We start from the raw sequence: 19,715 nt of genomic DNA, 5'->3' as shown, positions 1-19,715 counted from the left end.
CTCCTCCTCCTCCTCCTCCTCCTCCTCCTCCTCCTCCTCCACCACCTTCACCTCCTCCTCCACCTCTTCCACCTCCACCTCCATCATGGTGCCTGGTTCAGGAACATCCCTTTGGGCACTTTAGTCTGACTTCCTCTTGGACAGACCTGAGAGTACTTCCCTTGCGTTTGCCTGTCCCGGAAGAGGTGCTGAGGCCATCCAAGCCTTGCCTAGAAACAGGGTGTGCTAAGTCAGGGATCTTCTGAGCCTCTTGAGTAGAGGAAGAGCCTGTGATTCCAGAATGCCACCTTCAGCTGTGTGCCTTCAAGCAGATCATCACTCTCCCAGACGCGCTGGAGGTGGTATTTAATGATTTGCAGCAGAGCTGCTGACAGTGGCAGGCTCCTCTGGGGATTAGGGGATTCGATTAGGTTTATTAACAAAAGGATCCCAGAAGAACAGTGCTTTAATTACCAGCTACTAGAAGACAACCAGTCACCTGCTGGAAAGATTTTTGTTGTTGTTGTTGTTGAGTTTTGTTTTGTTTTTTGGTTGTTGTTTGAAGTTGTTTCTTTTTTTGTTTTTGTTTTTTAAGACAGGGTTTTCTGTGTAGTCCTAGCTGTCCTGGAACACAGAGATCCATCTGCCTCTGCCTCCTGTATTTGCTGGCATTAAAGGAATGAGCCATCATTCCTGGTAACATGCTGGAAAACACTTTCTTTCCCTTTTTTTTTTTTTTTTTTTTTACAATTTCCTTATTTTATGTATTTATTTTGAGTACTTTGTCTGCATGTACATTTGCATACCAGAAGATGGCATCAGACAGTTGTGGGTTCTGGTAATTGAACGCAGTTGTACTCTTAAGCCACTGAGCCATCTCCCTGGAAAATTCTTAGGAGGTTGGTGCTCACAAACATAGCTGTTGGTTCTGCTCAGTGCTCTGCCTCCAACCTGACATGCCCCGGCCAATATCAGATCCAGCTTGAATCATGAGACAGTGGAAGGAAGGACGTGCACAGGCCTCTGTGCCAGGAAACTTTACTGCCAAGAAAAGATGCAGCTATAATTGTAGGCAAAAGGTCAGGAAGATGAGGGAGCTGAGCAAGGCTTCTTGAGCTGGAGGGTTTGGAGTTCATCCAGGGGGTCCTTCTTCCCAGGGCAGCTTTTCCCCACCTGCCCCAGCCAGGCTGTGTCTAGGTGCAGGAATTGGAAAAGGCTCTTCTCTCTGCCACCTACTTAGTTTGGATCTTGTTTTTAATTGTCTGCTACAATGTCTCCTTAGAAAAATAGCATGAAACAGTTGTTAAGGCAGTGGGGACAGTGGACACATCTGTAGTCCCACAGAAGAAGGAAAAGTGTCAGTCCTGGGCCAGCTACAGTGGTGTGATCTTTGGCAGGAGGATATTCTGCAGTAGCTGGTTGGGGGTCATGATGCTCCCTTGTAGAACACTCTTTAAGCACAGTGTTGGCTAAGAAATAAGAGTTTCATTCCAAAGCACATTAGCACTGAGATTTAAGGCCTTCCACAGATTTATCTTTTACATAGGAACAGATAATACTGTGTCCTTTTTTCTTCTTTTCTCCTTCTCCTGCTTTTTAAGATTTATTTATTTTTAAGGCCAGGTGATGCTGGCACATGCCTTTAATTCCAGAACTCTGAAGGCAAAAGCAGGTGGATCTTTTGAGTTTGAGGCCAGCAAACAAACAAAAAGAGTTATTTTATTTACTTTTATGTTTGTGTGAGAGCACCAAGTCTCCTGGAACCGGAGTTAAAGATAGTTATGAACGGCCATGTGGATACTGGAAATTGAACTTGGGTCCTCTGAAAGAGTAGCCAGTGTTCTTAACCACTCAACCATCTCTCTCTAGCCCACATAATCCTATGTCTTAAATATTTCAGGACTAGAGATGATGCCACTCAGTCGGCAGAGTGCTTGCTTAGCAAGCAGGAGGGCCATAGGTACAGTCCCCAACACTGAATTCTGTATGTTGGCACACACCTGTAATCTCTTCATTTCCAGATGGACACAGTAAGGTCAGGACGTTAAGGCCAGCCCGTCCTACATCAGATCCTGCCTTTTTAAAAAAAAAAGCAGGGTTTTTGTTTTTGTTTTTATTTTTTTTCTAGATAATGTCTCATGCTTACTCTAACCCTGCAAAGGATGGTGTTGGTGTATGGATTCTGTGCTATCAGAGAATTAGAGAGAGGGGAGTGCTTAGACAGGCCTTTTTATTGTCACTGCGAAGCCATCCTCCTCCACATTCTCTTTTCCTAGTCACATAGCCACGTGAGAGTGAAAGATACATAGTCCATGCTAAGTTAGAGGGATGAGATGACTTAGCAGATAAAGATGCTTGTCATCACCTGATGACCTGACTTTGATTTCTGGGACCCACATGGTGGGAAGAAAGAATCTGCTCCTTCAAGAGGTCCATGCACGTGTATGCCTTGTCCTACTCTCCAGCACACACACACCCTTCCCTTGTTTTTAAAGGGATGACATTTTTAAAGAACTGTCACTCACCCACAGCCTGTTGTGTGTATATCCTGGAAAGACATCTTTGCTGGATTGAGTCCCTGCTTCTAGGGACCTTTGCCTATGATCCTACAGAAAAAGGGGTTAGGATTGGAGAAACTGGAAAGAGAGAGTGCTAATGCTATCAAAGGCCAGTAGGGGTCAGCACTGAGGCAAGATCTTAGTGTGGCTTTGTCCTTTTTTTTTTTTTTTTTCCACCAGGCTCTGTATTGTTTTAGCACCTTACTGTTACTGTGTGTGTAGCTACCTGACATCACATGTCCTGGCTGTGAGACCTTATTGTGGGGTAAGAGGTGAGAGCATTGGGAACAGAATGATTATTTCAGACCATTCATGTCAACAACATTTAGACCTCAGTGTTTGCTTGCAAGCAAAAGCAGGAGCTAATTTGCAAGACTGCCTTTGTGGAGCTGCCTTTTGATCAATGATTGCCCGTGTTAATGTCTCAGTGAGCTATTGATTTCTGCAGCAGCTTTTGTTCCCTGAGTTTATGTGCAGTGTCTCTGCGGCACACCATGCATGTTTGATTAAAGTGCAGTTGACTCTGTCCCTGCCAAGGCCGAGAGCGGCTTCTCTCCCTATTTGTAGAACCAAAGCTTTCCCAACATCTTCTTCTGTTTGTACTCAAGACCTAGCCACCCATGTAGGCAGCAGTATGCTGTTTCTTATCCTCCATGTTTAATCCCTTAGTGGCCATTGCAGTCTTTGAGAGGCAGCTAACAAAACCTGGCCTGGACTTAATTTTGTTTTTATCAACTTTGTTGGCATATGATTGACTTGTGCCACACACTGTGTGTGTATGTCTATGTGTGTGGGTGCGTGCGCATACATGTGAATACATATTAATACACCCAAATTTAAATATATAGTCAGTTAAGTTTTGACAAGTGTCTATATCTGTGTAAATACAGGTAGTTCTGTATAGGCCTTTGTATTTTCCTCCTGAATAGTCACAAATTGGCCCTTTGCAAGCACTCTGCTGACTCACCTTACAGCCCTCAGTGACCACTTAATACTTTCCTTGCTGTTACAGATCTCCCTGTCTGTCATGAACTCATTCTCCTTGTGGCTTTCACTTAACAGGATTTTTTGTTTTGTTGTTTTATCAGCTCATCTGATGTTCCCTTTTTTATTGTCAGATAACATGTCAGTGAATACTTAAAACTCAGTTATACTTCCTTTGGCTAAAGATGCTTTTTTTTTTTTTTTTCCTTGTTTGGAGATGTTAAGAGTAATGTTTCTGTGACTGTTTGTGTGAACGTCTTTATGAGTTGCCTCATCAGTTAAGAGCATGAATTGCTCTTCCAGAGGACTGAGTTTGTTCCCAGCACCCTAGCAGCAAACCACATGTAACTCCAGCTCTAGGGAATTCTGCTCCCTCGTCTCATCAATAATTTAAAAACCACTTAAAGCCTTTGTGTGAGCAAATTTTTTTGTTCTTTTTGATAAACAAGCCAGGCACAGAATTGCTGGATCCTGTGGTTCTTGTTTAAGCTGGTGGAAACTAACAGAGCATTTTACAAAGTGTCTTTGACTGCCTGTGTTGCCACCAGCGTGGATGCAAGTTCTAGACATCTAGGCTTTCTGCATTTTAAAGTTCTCTTCTTTTTCTTGGCCATGGTTTCCACCTGGCCCAAGTACCTGATCATCCTGACTCGCCGTGTTGAGGTTCAGTCTGTTCTGGGTGCTTTATTCTTCTGTGACAGCTGTTACTCGTTGACAGAAATTTGGTGTTGCCTACACTGGCCCATTTACCTTGGGGTCTCAGCTATGAAAAAAGAACAGGAGTTAGGTGGAGTGGACCAGACTGGCTTCCGGAGCATTTTTTTCCATTCACTGTCTATATCTAGAATTGGGCCAGGTTTCCCAGCCTCACTGGTCTCTGGTGTCTCCTTTTCTAATTTGCAAGTTGTGCTGTCCTTTTAAATTTATTTATTTATTTTATTTTATGAGCTTTGGTGTTTTGCCTGCATGTATTCTGTATGAGGGTGTCAGGTCTTAGAGTTACAGACAGTTGTGAGCTGCCATGTGGATGTTGGGAATTGAGCCAGGTTCCTCTAGAAGAGCAGTCTGTCCTCTTAAGTGTTGAGCCATTCCTCCAGCCTATGTACTGACTTTAAAAATCATTCCAGACTCCTACAAGCATTTGTTTTTAAGAAGTAGGGTGGGGGTGGCTGGAGAGATGGCTCAGAAGTTAAGAACATTGGCTGTTCTCCCAGAAGTCCTGAGTTCAATTCCCAGCAACCACATGGTGGCTCATAACCATCTATAATGATATTTGGTGCTCTCTTCTGGCATGCAGGCACACATGCATGCAGAACACTGTACAATAAATAAATAAGTAAATAAATAAATCTCTTTTTAAAAAGGAAGAAGTAGGGAAGTAGGCGTGGTGCTTGTGCCCCTTTAATCCGAGCACATGGGAGGCAGAGGCCTGTGGATCTCTGTGAATTCCAGCCTAGACAGAGCTACATGCTGATGAGAGAAACCCTCGACTTAGAAAAAGAAAGAGAGCCGGAGACAGAGGCAGGCAGATCTCTTGAGTTCAAGGCCAGTGTGGTCTACAGAGCAAGTTCCAGGACAGCCTGTACTATACAGGAAATCCTGTTCCAAAAAAATAAACAAACAGTACTCAATTGTTACTGTGCCAGGCAATACCAGGCTTAGACAAACTCTGTTTTGAAATGTCTTTGTCCACTGAGGTGGGTCAGGTGAAAGGAGGAAGTTGAGAAGGACCTGCTTTGGGTTTTGGCTCTTCTTTGCGGCTCCAGAGTAGACTCTGGTTTACTAGACAGAGTTGCTTACTTGCCTTGATGAAGCATGCCACTCTGATAAAGTGCCTGAAGGGCGGTTGTGACCAATAGGAAAAACGAAGACAGGTCAGTTTTCAGTAGGCAGAGATTTTGAAATCCTCTAGCATGTGTCACCATCCAGTATTGGTATGGGGAAGTGCACTCCCCAGTCATAAAGGTGGGAAGTAGAGTGGCAGGAGGAGGGTCATACTGAGCCTCTCAGGCTCAGGATGTGCCAGTTACCACAGGGCCAGGTGCCATTTGTACCACAACACATGGTAGAGAAAGAATCCCTACTGGCAGTTTTCCTGATTTGTCCTTATTTAGCACTAGGTGGAACTGAGCTGAGGTGCACACGTATCCAGGCATGAGCATTCCAGGCCTTGGTGGAAGCTCCCTGGCCTCCCCACCGTGGGACAGTGCTTTATTTGTGCAACATTGGTAGTGAGTGTCATTTTGTTAGTATTGAACAGTTAGGAAGGTTGAAGTACATCTGAAGCTCTGAGGTGGGTAGGCCAGTCGGGTCCAGCTTATAGACCTCCATTAAGGATGTGGTGGCAGGCATGGCTTCCCACTCCTGTAATCATGGAACTCTAGTATTGGAAGCAGGATGATCACAAGTTCAAGGTCAACCTGGGCTACACAATGGGACCCTGTCTTTAAAAACCAAGGACTGACACTTGGAGAGATAGCTTAGGTGCTTGCCATGAAAACAAGAGAAACTGAGTTTGCTCCCCAGGTGCCACTTGACAAAGCCAAGTGTTCTGGTGCATGCTTGTGATCCCAGTGCTGGGGACAGAAACAGGTAGATCCCGGGGCTAGCTAGCCCAGCTAGCCTAGCCTGTATGGCAAGTTCCAGCCCATTGAAAAATCCTGTTTCTCCTCATTCCTGAAACACACATACACACATGAACATAGACCTGAGGAATGGCCCTCAAGGCTGTCCTGTCCTGCACAAAGTGGTGGGAGGCAGGAATGAACAGAGTCCAGCACGCATGTGCCAGCTGCCTCTAAGAAGCTGATTCTGTGTCTAAAACCTGCTCACTGCTCCTGACACTCACAGCCACTGGTACTGTTGGGACGAAAGCTGTTGTGATTGGTCCTGTCAGTCACAAGACTTTGGACATGGTCTCTGCACATCTTTGCCTGGCTTTTCTGCTTGTCTTCCTAGCTCCCAGGGAAACGTTGCCTCCTTTCCTGGTCACTCATGAGATAACCAGCATTAGAGGGAGGGGTGACACAGGGCTCCAGGGCCAGCCGAGCAATGTGCTCCTACAGCACTGGTTTAATGTGTTGTAGGTGTTGTTTACTTAAAACCAACGCACAGACTTTCTCCTGGGGTGTTTCTAAGAAATCATCCCTTTATAAAAATGTCACACAACCATTACTTTGTATACTTAATACATTTTTTTAAATTATTTTTTAAAGTTGGTCTTTTTAAAGTTGCATTTTTCAGGAAGGCTCAACATATGATGGGTGTCCTTTCCTCTGTCTTCTTTTGCTAGGCCCCAGTCCTGTTCTTCAGGATTTCCTACTAATTTGTGCAAATGTGGTCAGGGAAATGGAAGAAAGCAGTTTGTATCCAGACCCTCGATCCCACCAGCTCGCCTATGTTCTGTTTGGTAGCTGTCTCTGAGGTAGTCTAACGAGCATCTCCTCACATGCTTGTGACTTCCCTGGGTACTGTGCAGATGGTCCCATATGTACATGTCACACTCAGCTTGCACACTCACAGCTGAGGCTCCCTGAAAGTGGGAACCTTATTTCCTTTTTGTCTCTTATGTGGTCTTTATTCTTGATGTGTGGAATATTCGGCAGGACCCTCAAGCTACACCCTGGCAATACTGCTGCCACCCTGCTCTCAGCGCCAGGAACAGGAAGAGCTGATGATGGGTGCTGTGTGGGAGCACACTCACAGCTGCCCTTCTGTCTTGCAGGGGGAACTGATCACCTTCTATTACTACTGGAAGAAAACGCCAGAGGCAGCCAGCTCCCGTGCGCACCGCCGGCACCGCAGGCAGGCTGTGTTCAGAAGAATTAAGACACGCACGGCATCCACCCCTGTCAACACGCCCTCCAGACCACCTTCCAGCGAATTCTGTAAGTGGGCTATCTTGGTGCTGAAAAGGTAGTAAGAGAGTGCTCACACAGGCGTATGTGTCCAGCTCTGAGCCTCTGGAGCTGATGAGCCAGGGATTTGTATGGTGTGGCTTGTGGCTTGTACGTTAGTGTGTGCATATACATTAGTGCTGGCAATTGTGGGAGAGTCTAAAATTATTCATACTGTAAGTATTTATAATAAACTTGCCGTTCTTATAAATTACAAAGTGTAAACCTTTGGTTACACTTTCTTCTTTTGTCTCCTTTACCAGAAGCTTTACCAAGCTTCTCTTCTTAGTCCTGGTGTTACATTCACCCTAGTAAGACAGGGAAGCCCTGTGGGTCCTACAGTCTTGGCCCCTAGGAATTAGAGTAAAACAGTAGTGCTTTGCAGTTCTGTCCTTGGCAGGAGGGCACCAGTGTTCTTCTGTGTTGTGCTTGGTAGAGGCCAAAGCCATCAGTGTTCACTAGGGTGGAATTCTAGGCTGCTCAGATGTTCCAGGAAGGCATGTGGGTACACTGCTACCACTTTAGTTCACCAGATTCACCTGTGCTGGCCACCAGAGGATTCAGGTGTGGCAGCAGCACCCCATAATCTGGCAGAGCAGGATTCTGAGTACTACCCCTTATATGAGATAGCTCTTTGCTCTGGTGACAGATTCTCAGGAATTCACAATGAGCCTCTGTGACCAGTGCTCATCCCACTCTCTGGAGTTTTCTTACTGGTGGGTAGACCATCCCCAGCTCAGCATGATATTTTGTCTCTTCTGTCTCCACTTTTGCCCACTTTGTTCAGTGGACCTGAGCTCAGCCAGTGAAGATGACTTTGACAGTGAGGACAGCGAGCAGGAGCTGAAGGGGTACGCCTGCCGTCACTGCTTCACCACCAGTAAGTGGCCTCAGATGCCCTCAGTGCAGGGGCCAGGTGCTCATTCCTGGGCCTGGTGAAGCTCTGGGCTACCAGACTCAGAATATTTCATGCACTGGATGGAAAACCAGCCAGCTAGTGATTGGGTTGTGCTTGGGAAACTTGAACCTTTTTTGCTGACTTTGCTTTTGTGTTGGGCAGTCAGAACTATACTGGCTTATTGGGTAGGAGGGACTCATACAAGATGAGGGAGGGTTCTGTTGTTCCTGGGAAGTGGCTGCCATCTTAAAGGGGTAGCTGCATGGGACTAGGCAGTGGATGCCCCTCATCAGTTTCGGGTTGCCTAGGGAACAGGCATCTATCCAAGCTCATGCTCTGTGGCTCTTGTGACTCAAGGCCCCTCTGCTCAGATGTCCCCAGAGACAGAGGTGGTTTCCAACACTGCCCACCTCCCCTCATGTAGCCTCCAAAGACTGGCACCACGGGGGCCGAGAGAACATCCTTCTGTGTACCGACTGCCGCATCCACTTCAAGAAGTACGGTGAGCTGCCGCCCATCGAGAAGCCTGTGGACCCCCCACCCTTCATGTTCAAGCCTGTCAAGGAGGAGGACGATGGGCTCAGTGGGAAGCATAGCATGAGGACGCGGCGGAGTCGGGGCTCGGTGAGCTGGGGACCTGGTGCTGGGGGCCTGAGCCCACCGGGGGCCCAAGTAACAGTTGGTTTTAGGCACAAACATACACTCTTGATGGTATTTCTTTCCCTGAAGGCCGTAGCCTTGCCTGGCCTGTGGGCTTGGGGCCATGGAGTGTTAAGGGAACTTGGTGTTAGGGAGACCTCATTGGTCTTGGTTTGTAGTTAGTGCAAACTCCCCAAGTCCCTCACAACTCTCTTTCTGGCATGTGAGCCACTCACCTCCAGCGGCCATATCTCTCAACTTTGCAGGTTGCTTTTCCCAACATTTGATCCTACATTTTTACATGGGTTCTTAGTCTAGGCATGGTGGCTCATGTCTATAATCCTGGCACTTGGGAAGCTGTGGCAGAAGGATTGTCATAAATTCAAGGCCAACCTGGCTGCATGTGGTGGTGCACACCTTTAGTCCCAGCACTCAGGAGACAGAGGCAGGTGGGTTCCTGAGTTTGTAGCCAGCCTGGCCTACAGAGCAAGTTCTAGGACTACATAGAAAAACCCTGTCTTGGGAAAACAAACAAACAAATAAAAAACAGCAATGGCAGCAGTTTTGTTTAACCTCAGTTAGAAATGTGTCTAGGACCATGGGAGGGTCTTTGAGGCTTGAGGCTATGAACAATGAGGGCTCTTTCTTTCTGGCACTGACCCCTCTGAGGGCCTTTCTGGCAGGTGGCAGATAATAGATAGAATGACCCACCTCTCCTGCATTCTGATCTCAGCTGAGCCCTGTGGTTTTACACAAGTGTGTTGCAGCACAGGCAGCCGCAGAGTTAAGCTGCAGTATTTAACAGCCTTGTCTCCTTGGGTGACTTCCTGTCCTGGTTGATTAACTGCACAAATGTTCTATGGTGTGGTTTGGTGAACATGGACAGTCAGCTGAGAAAGGGTGTGGTGCTGTAGACAGTCAGCTGACTTCTCCTTATCCCCCAGCCCTGCTCATTTCTGAGATAGTCCCTCGGGATGTGTTTCTGGACTTGAGTGAACGGGTGAACATACTGTTTCTCCTACCTTGCCTGTGGCTAGACTTAGGCGGGCATCCATGGGACCTGGGGTCCATTCTTACCATTCTTTGGTTTTGGAGGGGCAGATGTCTACACTACGCAGTGGACGGAAGAAGCAGCCTGCCAGTCCTGATGGTCGTGCCTCACCCATCAATGAAGATGTCCGATCCAGTGGCCGGAATTCCCCCAGTGCTGCTAGCACTTCCAGCAATGACAGTAAAGCAGAGACAGTGAAGAAGTCAGCCAAGGTCAGGGGCTGAGGGGGCACTGCAAGCTTCCTGGTCCCTCCACTCCATCTGGGGATTGGCATTGCCCTGGCTTAGGGACTGCCGGTGGAGGCCTAGGGGATGGAGATATGGAGGCACCTCTGCCACAAATTTGCCAAGGCCCCAGAAACGAATGGAGTGGTTGGAAAGGCTCCTAGAGCCAAGGATTCTCATCCCTAGACAGCTGCTCCTTTGGGCACCTTATTGGCACTTTGGAGAACATTCTTGCTTCTGGAGAGGAACTTAGAATGAGAACGCTGTCTACAAACTCAACCCTTCTCTGCCTCCATTGCAGAAGGTGAAGGAAGAGGCTGCATCCCCTCTGAAGAACACCAAGCGGCAGCGAGAGAAGGTGGCCTCTGACACAGAGGACACAGATAGGACCGCCTCCAAAAAGACGAAGACCCAGGTGAGGCTGTCAACTGACTCTTGCTGACCTACTAGGGCTCCTGTGACACCCTGACACCCCACCACCATGCACAAGTTCAGGTCCTCCTGGGGAAGGCAGTACCTAACTTCCAGGAAAGAGTTTGGATCCTGCCTTGTCCAAGCAAGAACCGAACTTGGGGCTGCCTCTGTACAGACCTTGGTTGTGTCCCACGCAAGCAGCATGGGCAAGAGCTCTGCTTCCTTGCACTTCTATCTCTTGCTTCTCTGGCTTTAGGAAATCAGCCGCCCCAACTCTCCCTCTGAAGGTGAGGGGGAGAGTTCGGACAGCCGCAGTGTCAATGATGAGGGAAGCAGTGACCCAAAAGACATCGACCAAGATAATCGCAGCACGTCTCCCAGTATCCCCAGCCCTCAGGACAACGAGAGTGACTCAGACTCATCGGCACAGCAGCAGTCGTTGCAGGCCCAGCCCCCGGCCTTGCAAGCTCCCGGTGGGGCTGCCTCAGCCCCCTCGACAGCTCCTCCAGGAGCACCCCAGCTTTCCACCCCTGGGCCCACACCCTCTGCCACAGGAGTCCCTCCACAGGGCTCCCCTGCAGCCACACAACCCCCTAACCAGACTCAGGCTGCAGTGGCACCTGCAGCCCACACCCACATCCAGCAGACACCCACCCTGCACCCCCCTCGGCTGCCCTCACCTCATCCTCCGCTTCAGCCTCTGACTGCACCGCCTAGCCAGAACTCTGCACAACCTCATACCCAGCCCCCCCTGCATGGTCAAGCACCTGGCCCTCACAGCCTGCAGGCTGGACCCCTGCTACAGCACCCAGGGCCTCCTCAGCCGTTTGGACTTCCTCCCCAGGCCTCCCAAGGTCAGGGCCCTCTGGGCAGCTCCCCAGCAGCCGCTCACCCTCATGCCACCATACAGCTTCCAGCTTCTCAGTCAGCACTGCAGCCCCAGCAGCCCCCAAGGGAACAGCCCCTACCTCCTGCCCCCTTAGCCATGCCTCACATCAAACCCCCACCCACCACGCCAATTCCCCAGCTTCCAGCACCACAGACCCACAAACATCCACCTCACCTCTCAGGGCCCTCACCCTTCTCTATGAATGCCAATCTGCCACCCCCTCCAGCCCTGAAGCCTCTCAGCTCACTGTCCACACACCATCCTCCCTCAGCCCACCCTCCACCCTTACAGCTTATGCCACAGAGCCAGCCCTTGCCCTCTTCCCCTGCCCAGCCCCCTGGGCTGACCCAGAGCCAGAGCCTACCACCCCCTGCTGCCTCCCATCCCCCCACTGGCCTCCACCAGGTGCCCTCCCAACCTCCATTTCCCCAGCACCCTTTTGTACCTGGAGGCCCCCCTCCCATCACCCCACCCTCCTGTCCCTCCACCTCCACCCCTCCTGCGGGGCCCAGCACCTCATCGCAGCCGCCCTGCTCTGCTGCTGTTTCTTCTGGAGGCAATGTTCCAGGGGCGCCATCTTGCCCACTCCCTGCTGTGCAGATCAAGGAGGAGGCTCTGGATGAAGCAGAGGAGCCAGAGAGCCCTCCTCCACCCCCCAGGAGCCCATCCCCTGAGCCCACTGTAGTGGACACCCCCAGCCATGCTAGCCAGTCCGCCAGGTACTGGTTCTGAGGAGTGTGGGCCCAGCTGGGTGTGGGTGGACTTGGAGGAGGCGAGGAAGGGTATAGCCCTCAGCAGGAGCCCCAGCCAGAGCTGCCACCTCTCTAGGTTCTACAAACACCTGGACCGGGGCTACAACTCGTGTGCGCGGACAGACCTGTACTTCATGCCTCTGGCTGGATCCAAACTAGCCAAGAAGAGGGAGGAGGCCATCGAGAAGGCCAAGCGGGAGGCTGAACAGAAAGCCCGAGAGGAACGGGAGCGGGAGAAAGAGAAGGAGAAAGAGCGAGAGCGGGAGCGAGAGCGGGAACGGGAGGCAGAACGCGCTGCTGTGAGTCCTGAAGGGGCCTGACAGCCAGGGCCCAGTGTCCTTAGCCAGGGGGTGGTGTCTGGGCTCTGTCCCAGGCTGTTGGTATGTTCAATCTATGCTGCTGGCACCCATGCTCAGCCTTTCTGGAGGCCTGGCAGTCATGATTCTGATTTGGTTCGTGGGCGCGTCCTTTCCGTGTAGCCTGTCTGTTAAGTTTGGGCTGCCTCCGTAATCCTGAGGTGTCAGAGAGACAGGAGAGGGTGGCTAGGGAAGAGACCTAGGCATGGGGGTGAGGGACTTGCAAGGTTACCCTGCTCTGAAACCCTCTTGTGGGCTGCCAACCTGGTACCTGCCTGATGAGGAGGTATGAGGGAAGCCAAATCCAGAAGTGACACGTGAGACTTCGTAGTAGGTCTCCTGGCCTGCGGTGTTCCCTGCTGCACAGACTCGAAGCTGTTTCTGTTTGTTCAGGTGCATACACGCACCTGCTCTCGGTTAAGGGGAACTGCAGGCATGCGCAGATCAGAGCAGGGTCTAGGCTCTCCTGGAGCCTGGACCTGGCAAAGGTCCCCTGTCTCTATGTTGGGGTAAAGGGACTAATTCTTTGGCCTGATCCTGGAACAGGACAAGAGCCTCCCTCTGTGTTGAGCACAGTCTTAGACCCCAGCTGGCCTGGCACCCGTCCTCACACCCTCTTTTCCTCAGCAGAAGGCGTCAAGCTCAGCACACGAAGGCCGTCTTAGTGACCCTCAGCTCAGTGCTCCAGGTCACATGCGACCTTCCTTCGAGCCACCACCGACCACAATTGCCGCAGTGCCCCCGTACATTGGGCCTGACACACCTGCCCTCCGGACACTGAGTGAATACGCTCGGCCGCATGTCATGTCTCCCACCAACCGCAACCACCCCTTCTACATGCCCCTTAATCCCACTGACCCCCTGCTGGCCTACCACATGCCTGGCCTCTACAACGTTGACCCCACCATCCGGGAGCGGGAGCTGCGGGAACGTGAGATCCGAGAGCGCGAGATTCGGGAGCGGGAGTTGCGGGAGAGAATGAAGCCGGGCTTTGAGGTGAAGCCCCCGGAGCTGGACCCCCTGCACCCAGCCACCAACCCCATGGAGCATTTTGCCCGGCACAGCGCCCTCACCATCCCTCCTACAGCTGGCCCCCACCCCTTTGCCTCTTTCCACCCGGGCCTGAACCCCTTAGAGCGGGAGAGACTGGCTCTGGCAGGTCCTCAGCTGCGGCCTGAGATGAGCTACCCAGACAGACTGGCAGCCGAGCGCATCCATGCTGAGCGCATGGCATCACTTACCAGCGACCCCCTGGCACGACTGCAGATGTTTAACGTTACTCCACACCATCACCAGCATTCACACATCCACTCCCACCTCCACCTCCACCAGCAGGATCCTCTCCACCAAGGTGTGTGCCCAGTTCCAGAGCAAGGCTGGTCAGCAGACTTCTGCCCAAGACTCTCAGCTGTGGGCTTTCATGAGCCGTGGGTCTCTGTGAGTCTCAGGAGGCTTCAGCCTCCTGCAGCAGTGAAATCCGTGGAGAAGCCTGTGTTGTGGGTGGGATGCGTTCGGGCAAGGTCTGGGTATAGGACTAGGCTGCCCAAGGAAAATGTCCTGTCGTAAGAAACTTAAAATTCCTCTGTTCTCACAGTGATGGAGATGGGGGAAGGCAGGGCTTTAGCTTTGAACAGTTCTGTCCTTTGGGAACAGAGTTCTTGAAGGTCCCCTCTCTGGGCAGCTGTGGGAAGGCTGGTCTGGGGCAGAGGAGGCACAGTGGGTATTGCTCCCTTCAAAGCCTCGTGGGGTTGGTTATGAGGGAGGCTATTGTGAGTCCACAAAGTGGGACAGCATTGATCAGATGGCTCCTGCAACAGGTCCCCCAAGGGATGAGAGTAAGCCAATGGGAGCAGCCCACAGAGGGCCTGAGGTAGAGTCCCCAGGGACCCAGGACAGGAGGACTACCCAGGGTGACCACAATGGGTTAGATGGTGGGGCTCTTCTGAAGAGGGGCAGAGACTGCGTTAGCTGTGGGCTGGGGAGAGAAGGCATGTTCTTCAGAAGAGGCACAGCACCCTGCAGCCTTAGGCGAGGGGACAGGAAGTGGCTGGTCAAGGCTAAGCTCTGTACTGCTCTCTGCCTTACCGTGTGCTCCCTTAGAGGAGGTTCGGGATTCTTTGCGGCCTGGTGATACTGCCCCACACACATAACCCCCCACCCCCCAGGGAGCAAGAACCACCTTGGGTGAAAGGAAAGTCACAGTGGGTCATGAGGAAAGAAAGAATGCCAGAGCCATGCACCAGCCACGTCTGGACCTGTGTCCTTTTGTTTTTGTTTGTTTTTAGGTTCAGCAGGCCCAGTTCACCCACTGGTTGATCCCCTGACTGCTGGCCCTCACCTGGCTCGCTTCCCCTACCCTCCTGGCACCCTCCCCAATCCTCTACTTGGACAACCCCCCCATGAGCACGAGATGCTGCGCCACCCAGTTTTCGGTAAGAAGAGGACATGGGCTTCCAACGGGAAGGTAGGGTTGAGTCAGATCAGCAGTTCTTCATTTCACCAACTGCACGTAGGTGGGGACCAGGCAGGTAGACTGCCCCGGGGAGGGTTTGAAGAACGGAGGCCATAAATGTACAGCAAAACAGCCTGGCAGGTGACAAGATTGCCTGGGGTGCAGAGGACAGGCTGAGGTCTGGGGAGGGGAAGAGGGCAGGCAAGGTCTGGGTCTGAGGCCCAGGGTGTGGACCTTTCTCCTGCCTGCAGTCTCTGCTGGGAAGAGCTGGCTCAGCGTCTTCCTCAGCTTGGTGAGTGAGTGCTCTGCTGAGCAGGCCCTCTGACCTCCTTTCTGGTCTCTCTCTCGGTTGCTCTGGTCATGGCTACTACCTTGACTTGACTTGTTTTTGTAGCAGAGCCTGTTTTGTGCTTGGCAGGCACCCCCTATCCCCGAGACCTGCCTGGGGCTATTCCACCCCCCATGTCAGCAGCCCACCAGCTTCAGGCCATGCATGCCCAGTCAGCTGAGCTACAGAGACTGGCCATGGAGCAGCAGTGGCTGCATGGACACCCACACATGCATGGTGGCCACTTGCCAAGTCAGGAAGATTATTACAGGTGAGATAAGAGGGAGCCTGGGTGTCTCACCCCACCCCATCCCTACTGGGGCGAGCACCAGGGGCCACCCGATCTGTTCTGAGAGGGAGGGATGCGTGCAGGCATGACTTACGACTTGGCTCTATGAGGGGCTGCTGGGTTGGGGTGGAACCCACAGGCAAACAGACTGGACAGCTTCGCCTGTGCCTGTGGGGTTGCACTTCCCTGTCAGCCAGCACACCGAGACCTTCTCTTTTTCTCTCCCTTTCCTCACCAGTCGACTGAAGAAAGAAGGTGACAAGCAGTTATAAGTTATTTATTTGTTAATGCTGGCTGTGGAAACCCCAGTTCTAGGGGGCAGAAGCAGGACTTTTACATCCAGTAGGCGCTACAAGAGCAAAGAGGAATATCGTCTAAAGATCTCTATATATTTAAAACCCACAACTAAAAACATCTGCATAATAGTGTTTGTTTGTTGAGAGGATTTCCTGAGACTGGTTTGGGTCTCCCTGCATGACAGTCCCCCAGAAACTTGGTGTGTCCTGGGCTGGACTGACACCCAGAAAACGTACCTGCGATCTTGGGGTTTGGCTTTAGTTCTGTTTTCCTTGATTTCTCAGTAGGTGCTAGAGTCCGTTCACACCCTTCACTGTGCGCGCAGACACTGAGGCACGTGGGCTCTGGAACCCATGAGCTTTGCAGAGAGGCGGCATATGAGTTTGAAATCCAAGAGCTATAATTTTTAAAAAATCTTTTATTTTAATACATTGTAGGAAATCTTCATAATTTGAGACAGTTCTGCAGCATGGCTTTTTACATCTGTAAATAATTTTAGAAGTCTTTTTTTCCTTCCACAGACGACTATTCTGATCTATTTTTTCCAGCCATGTCACAAAGTGTGAATTCCTACCAGCTATTGACAGAATACAGAGTTGATTTTTTAATAAAAAGTTATATATAAATTATCCCTTTAATTAAAGGGAACAGATGGGCGTTTCTAGTTTCAGGCGGGCAGGAGCTTGGGACTAGGTTTGGCCACAGCAGTGAGCATCCAGGGGTTGGCAGGGACAACGTTACAGGCTCTTTATTTTGCTGCTTCGATTTCCCTTCTGTCTGTCCCTCGCATGTGCAGTGCAGACATGTCTGAGCGAGCCTCCTTCCTTATTCCTAGGGTTCGGTGTTGACTGTCCCCTGGTACCCGCTGTCCTGTCTCTGGTCTGGAAAGCGCATGTTTATGTGTATGTGTCTGATGATAAGTTTCCTTAGAGTTTTATGCACATGTTTAATTGTTGTAGAAAGATTGTCATAAGCATTCTAGGAAGTTCAAGAGAATGTTGCAGTGAGGAGGAGCACACGAAAGACCAGGACATGGGCCTGCCAAAGGAATGTTAGAAACGCTCGTGTGCGTGTTACCAGCCCAAGCCATGCCTGCCGTAGACTGAGAGGCTGCTTCAGAGTGAGGAACGCTGTGCAGGTGGCCTGTATCCTCCTAGGAAGCCATGTGTGGCCTGTGTGGCCTCCTGGAATAGGAATAGCAGGTTCCCTTGGTAGCTCTCTCCAGTAGGTCTTGGGGAGCAGAGTAGTCCTGGGCAGAACTGGCTGCTGCCTCACAGTCCCTGTTGGAATGCATCCCTCCAGAGCCAAGGAAGAGCCATCTGTGACCCCTCCCCTGGCCTCATTTCCACTCTTATGTGTGGTGGTCACATTTAGGAATGGCCAGCCAGCTCAGGACCATGCTGTGGGTCCGTAGCTGAGGTGTGTCCTGGCCCTGTGGAGAGAAGTAGCTGGTTGCTGAGCTGCCGTTGACTCCGCTGCAGGCTCTGACTCAGGTGTGGCAGAGCCTCATGCTCCCTGAACCATGCATGGGGCAGCTAGCATCTATTTGTCTGTTGAAAATGTTTGTAGGGGGTTTTTTTGTTTTGTTTCTTAACATTTTTTTTTCTCATTCCATTTCTGCCTTAACTTTGGTTCTTCATAGGAGGCAAGCTCAAATTAACCTTTTGTCATCAAGCTTCTATCCGCCTTGGCATTGAAGGCATTTTTTTTCTTGTAGGAGTGGTGACATGCCCTCCAGATGGTCTGCCCTACAGCCCTCTGAACTGAGGAAGACCTCTTCCCCATGGGCTCTGGACAGGCAGGTCCTTTCTGTCCCATGCCGCCACCTCCTTCTCCCGGTTTTAACTGAGTCTGCTGTTCAGTTAGCCCTTTATCTCCTCTCTAGTACCCATTTTCCAAAGAGAAAGAGTGAAGTACTTTGAAGTCTGTACTTGAAATCTGTCTGGAAGTGTTTCCTTGTTAGTTTTGGGTTCCTCCCTGTCCCAAGGTGAAGCACTGAGAATCTTCATTTCCTCCGTGGCCAACTACAGTTTGTTCGGAGGCCCTGGACCTTTGTGGCGTCTTTGAAGCCTGGCCTCCTGGCTTCCTTTTGGATTTCCTTCCTTTCATTTGAAGTTTGGGTTTGCTGTCTGTGTTCTGTACGTATCTTGTTCAGTGTCGTCAACGTTGAGCTTCCCGTCTCAGTGCGGTGGAGCGAGCGGACATTCTGATCGCTGCGTTCTTTAGATCTCGGAGCTAAGTGTATATATGAGTAGTTTGCCATGAGATAACACAGTGTAAGCAGTAGACACCCAGAAAATCGTGACTTCTGTGTTCTCTCCATTTGAGTATTTTGTAATTTTTTTGAAATATTTGTGGACATAAATAAAACCAAGCTACACTACAGCACCTTGTGTGTGTTGGCCAGCTCACTGTGTCATTCTGGAGTGTGGGTGGGGCCCTGGAGACAGTCAGGGGGGTTGTGGGTAGGGATGCTAGAGATGGGCCTTGGAGAGAATGGGTAAGGACACTGTAGACCAGCACGGGGAGGGGGGTCTGCTTTTCCTTGCTGCCAGGCCCTCCTTAACTTAGAGCAGTTTCTGGAAACATACGTCTATGCTGCCTAGGTGGAGAGAGCTTGCCTCAGCCAATCCCCCTGCTCTTTGAAAGCAAGATGCCACCCACGTCCACCACACAACCAACACCACCATGAGTGTGTGCGGGGAATAATTCCCTGCCTGATGAGGGCAGGCTGGAGCCACCTCAGAATCATTCTCGGGTTCAAGGTGCTGTAGACCCTGTAGGGAAGTGGCTCTCGGGTCGTATGTCCTGACCCGTCTGGGGGTCAGATAACCTTTTTACAGGGGTGACATAGCAGATATTTTACTAAAATTGCAGCCATGAAGTAGCAATGCAGGTTTTTGGCTGGGGGACCACTGTAACATGAGCTGTATTAAAGCGTTAGAGAGGTTGAGGACCACTGCTCTTGGGGCTCCCCCAGAGACTACACAGCGGACGTCCTGGACGTGTGGATGTGGCCGCCAGACGTCAGGACTCCTGGCAGATTCTGCTGTAGCTTCTGGTGACCGTGGACATTCCCCCTCACGTTTCTGTATAAAAGCCGTGGTTTTCTGAGGTGTTTGAAGAAGTGAAGGAAGAACAGCCTGGAGAGAGATTAGTAAGCTGCCTGCCAGGGAGGAAGGCCGGGGACAGCACGGGTGCTGCGCGCCTGAGAGGAAGAGGGAACAAAGTGGTGTGCGATGATCCTCTGTCAGCAGCCTGGGGACTGAGGTGCGGGGATGGACTGGAAGGCCAGCAGGAAGGCCAGGCAGGGCAATGCTGGGTTTCTCTGCCTGCCGTCCTGATGTCGCTCCTAGGTCCCCTCCATTACGTTCAGTAGTCACTGGCGCTTGGCCACCAGGTGGCAGGGCAGTGGCTACAAAGCTAGGTGGCCGTCCTCTGGGGCCACCCTCTAGGGATGAGAACTGTGACCAGGCCCTTGCTGAGGTGATGGAGGTACGCACAGCAGCTGGTGAGGTGATTCCTAGATCAGCAGCAACCAGGATGGTCACAGCGGGACAGGCTCAAAAGGAAACAGGGCTGATGGGCTATGCAGGGGAGCCTGGCGCTGTAGATGCTGCAGCTAGGATAAAGCTTCATCCTGCAGACGGGAGTTTCTTTGCCCTTGGGTGTGCACAGTGGCACCCTGTAAACACTGAGACCAGACAGA

At 51.1% G+C, this 19,715-nt stretch overlaps 1 protein-coding gene across 5 annotated transcripts in view; it reads left to right on the top strand.

The window, feature by feature from the left end:
- Positions 1-18,391, top strand: part of Rere (arginine-glutamic acid dipeptide repeats) — a 347,420-nt gene extending 329,029 nt beyond the window's left edge. For 4 of the 5 annotated variants that reach the window (XM_055615371.1, XM_055615372.1, XM_055615369.1 and 1 more), the window contains 11 exons: positions 7,246-7,408; positions 8,205-8,297; positions 8,740-8,939; positions 10,050-10,217; positions 10,531-10,644; positions 10,900-12,251; positions 12,361-12,583; positions 13,271-13,991; positions 14,926-15,072; positions 15,511-15,691; positions 15,948-18,391. In XM_055615371.1, coding sequence (XP_055471346.1) covers positions 7,246-7,408; positions 8,205-8,297; positions 8,740-8,939; positions 10,050-10,217; positions 10,531-10,644; positions 10,900-12,251; positions 12,361-12,583; positions 13,271-13,991; positions 14,926-15,072; positions 15,511-15,691; positions 15,948-15,981 — 3,396 coding nt within the window. In that variant the 3' untranslated portion in view covers positions 15,982-18,391. The remainder of the gene's footprint in view (positions 1-7,245; positions 7,409-8,204; positions 8,298-8,739; positions 8,940-10,049; positions 10,218-10,530; positions 10,645-10,899; positions 12,252-12,360; positions 12,584-13,270; positions 13,992-14,925; positions 15,073-15,510; positions 15,692-15,947) is intronic. The other variant, XM_055615370.1, reaches the window with a different exon arrangement.
- The last annotated feature ends 1,324 nt before the right edge of the window (positions 18,392-19,715 follow it).

Source organism: Psammomys obesus, unplaced genomic scaffold (assembly GCF_907164565.1).
Source record: "Psammomys obesus unplaced genomic scaffold, mPsaObe1.curated_primary_1811, whole genome shotgun sequence".
Taxonomy (NCBI): domain Eukaryota; kingdom Metazoa; phylum Chordata; class Mammalia; order Rodentia; family Muridae; genus Psammomys; species Psammomys obesus.
Note: the sequence above shows the minus strand (reverse complement) of the source record. Positions and strands in the feature narration are given on the sequence as shown.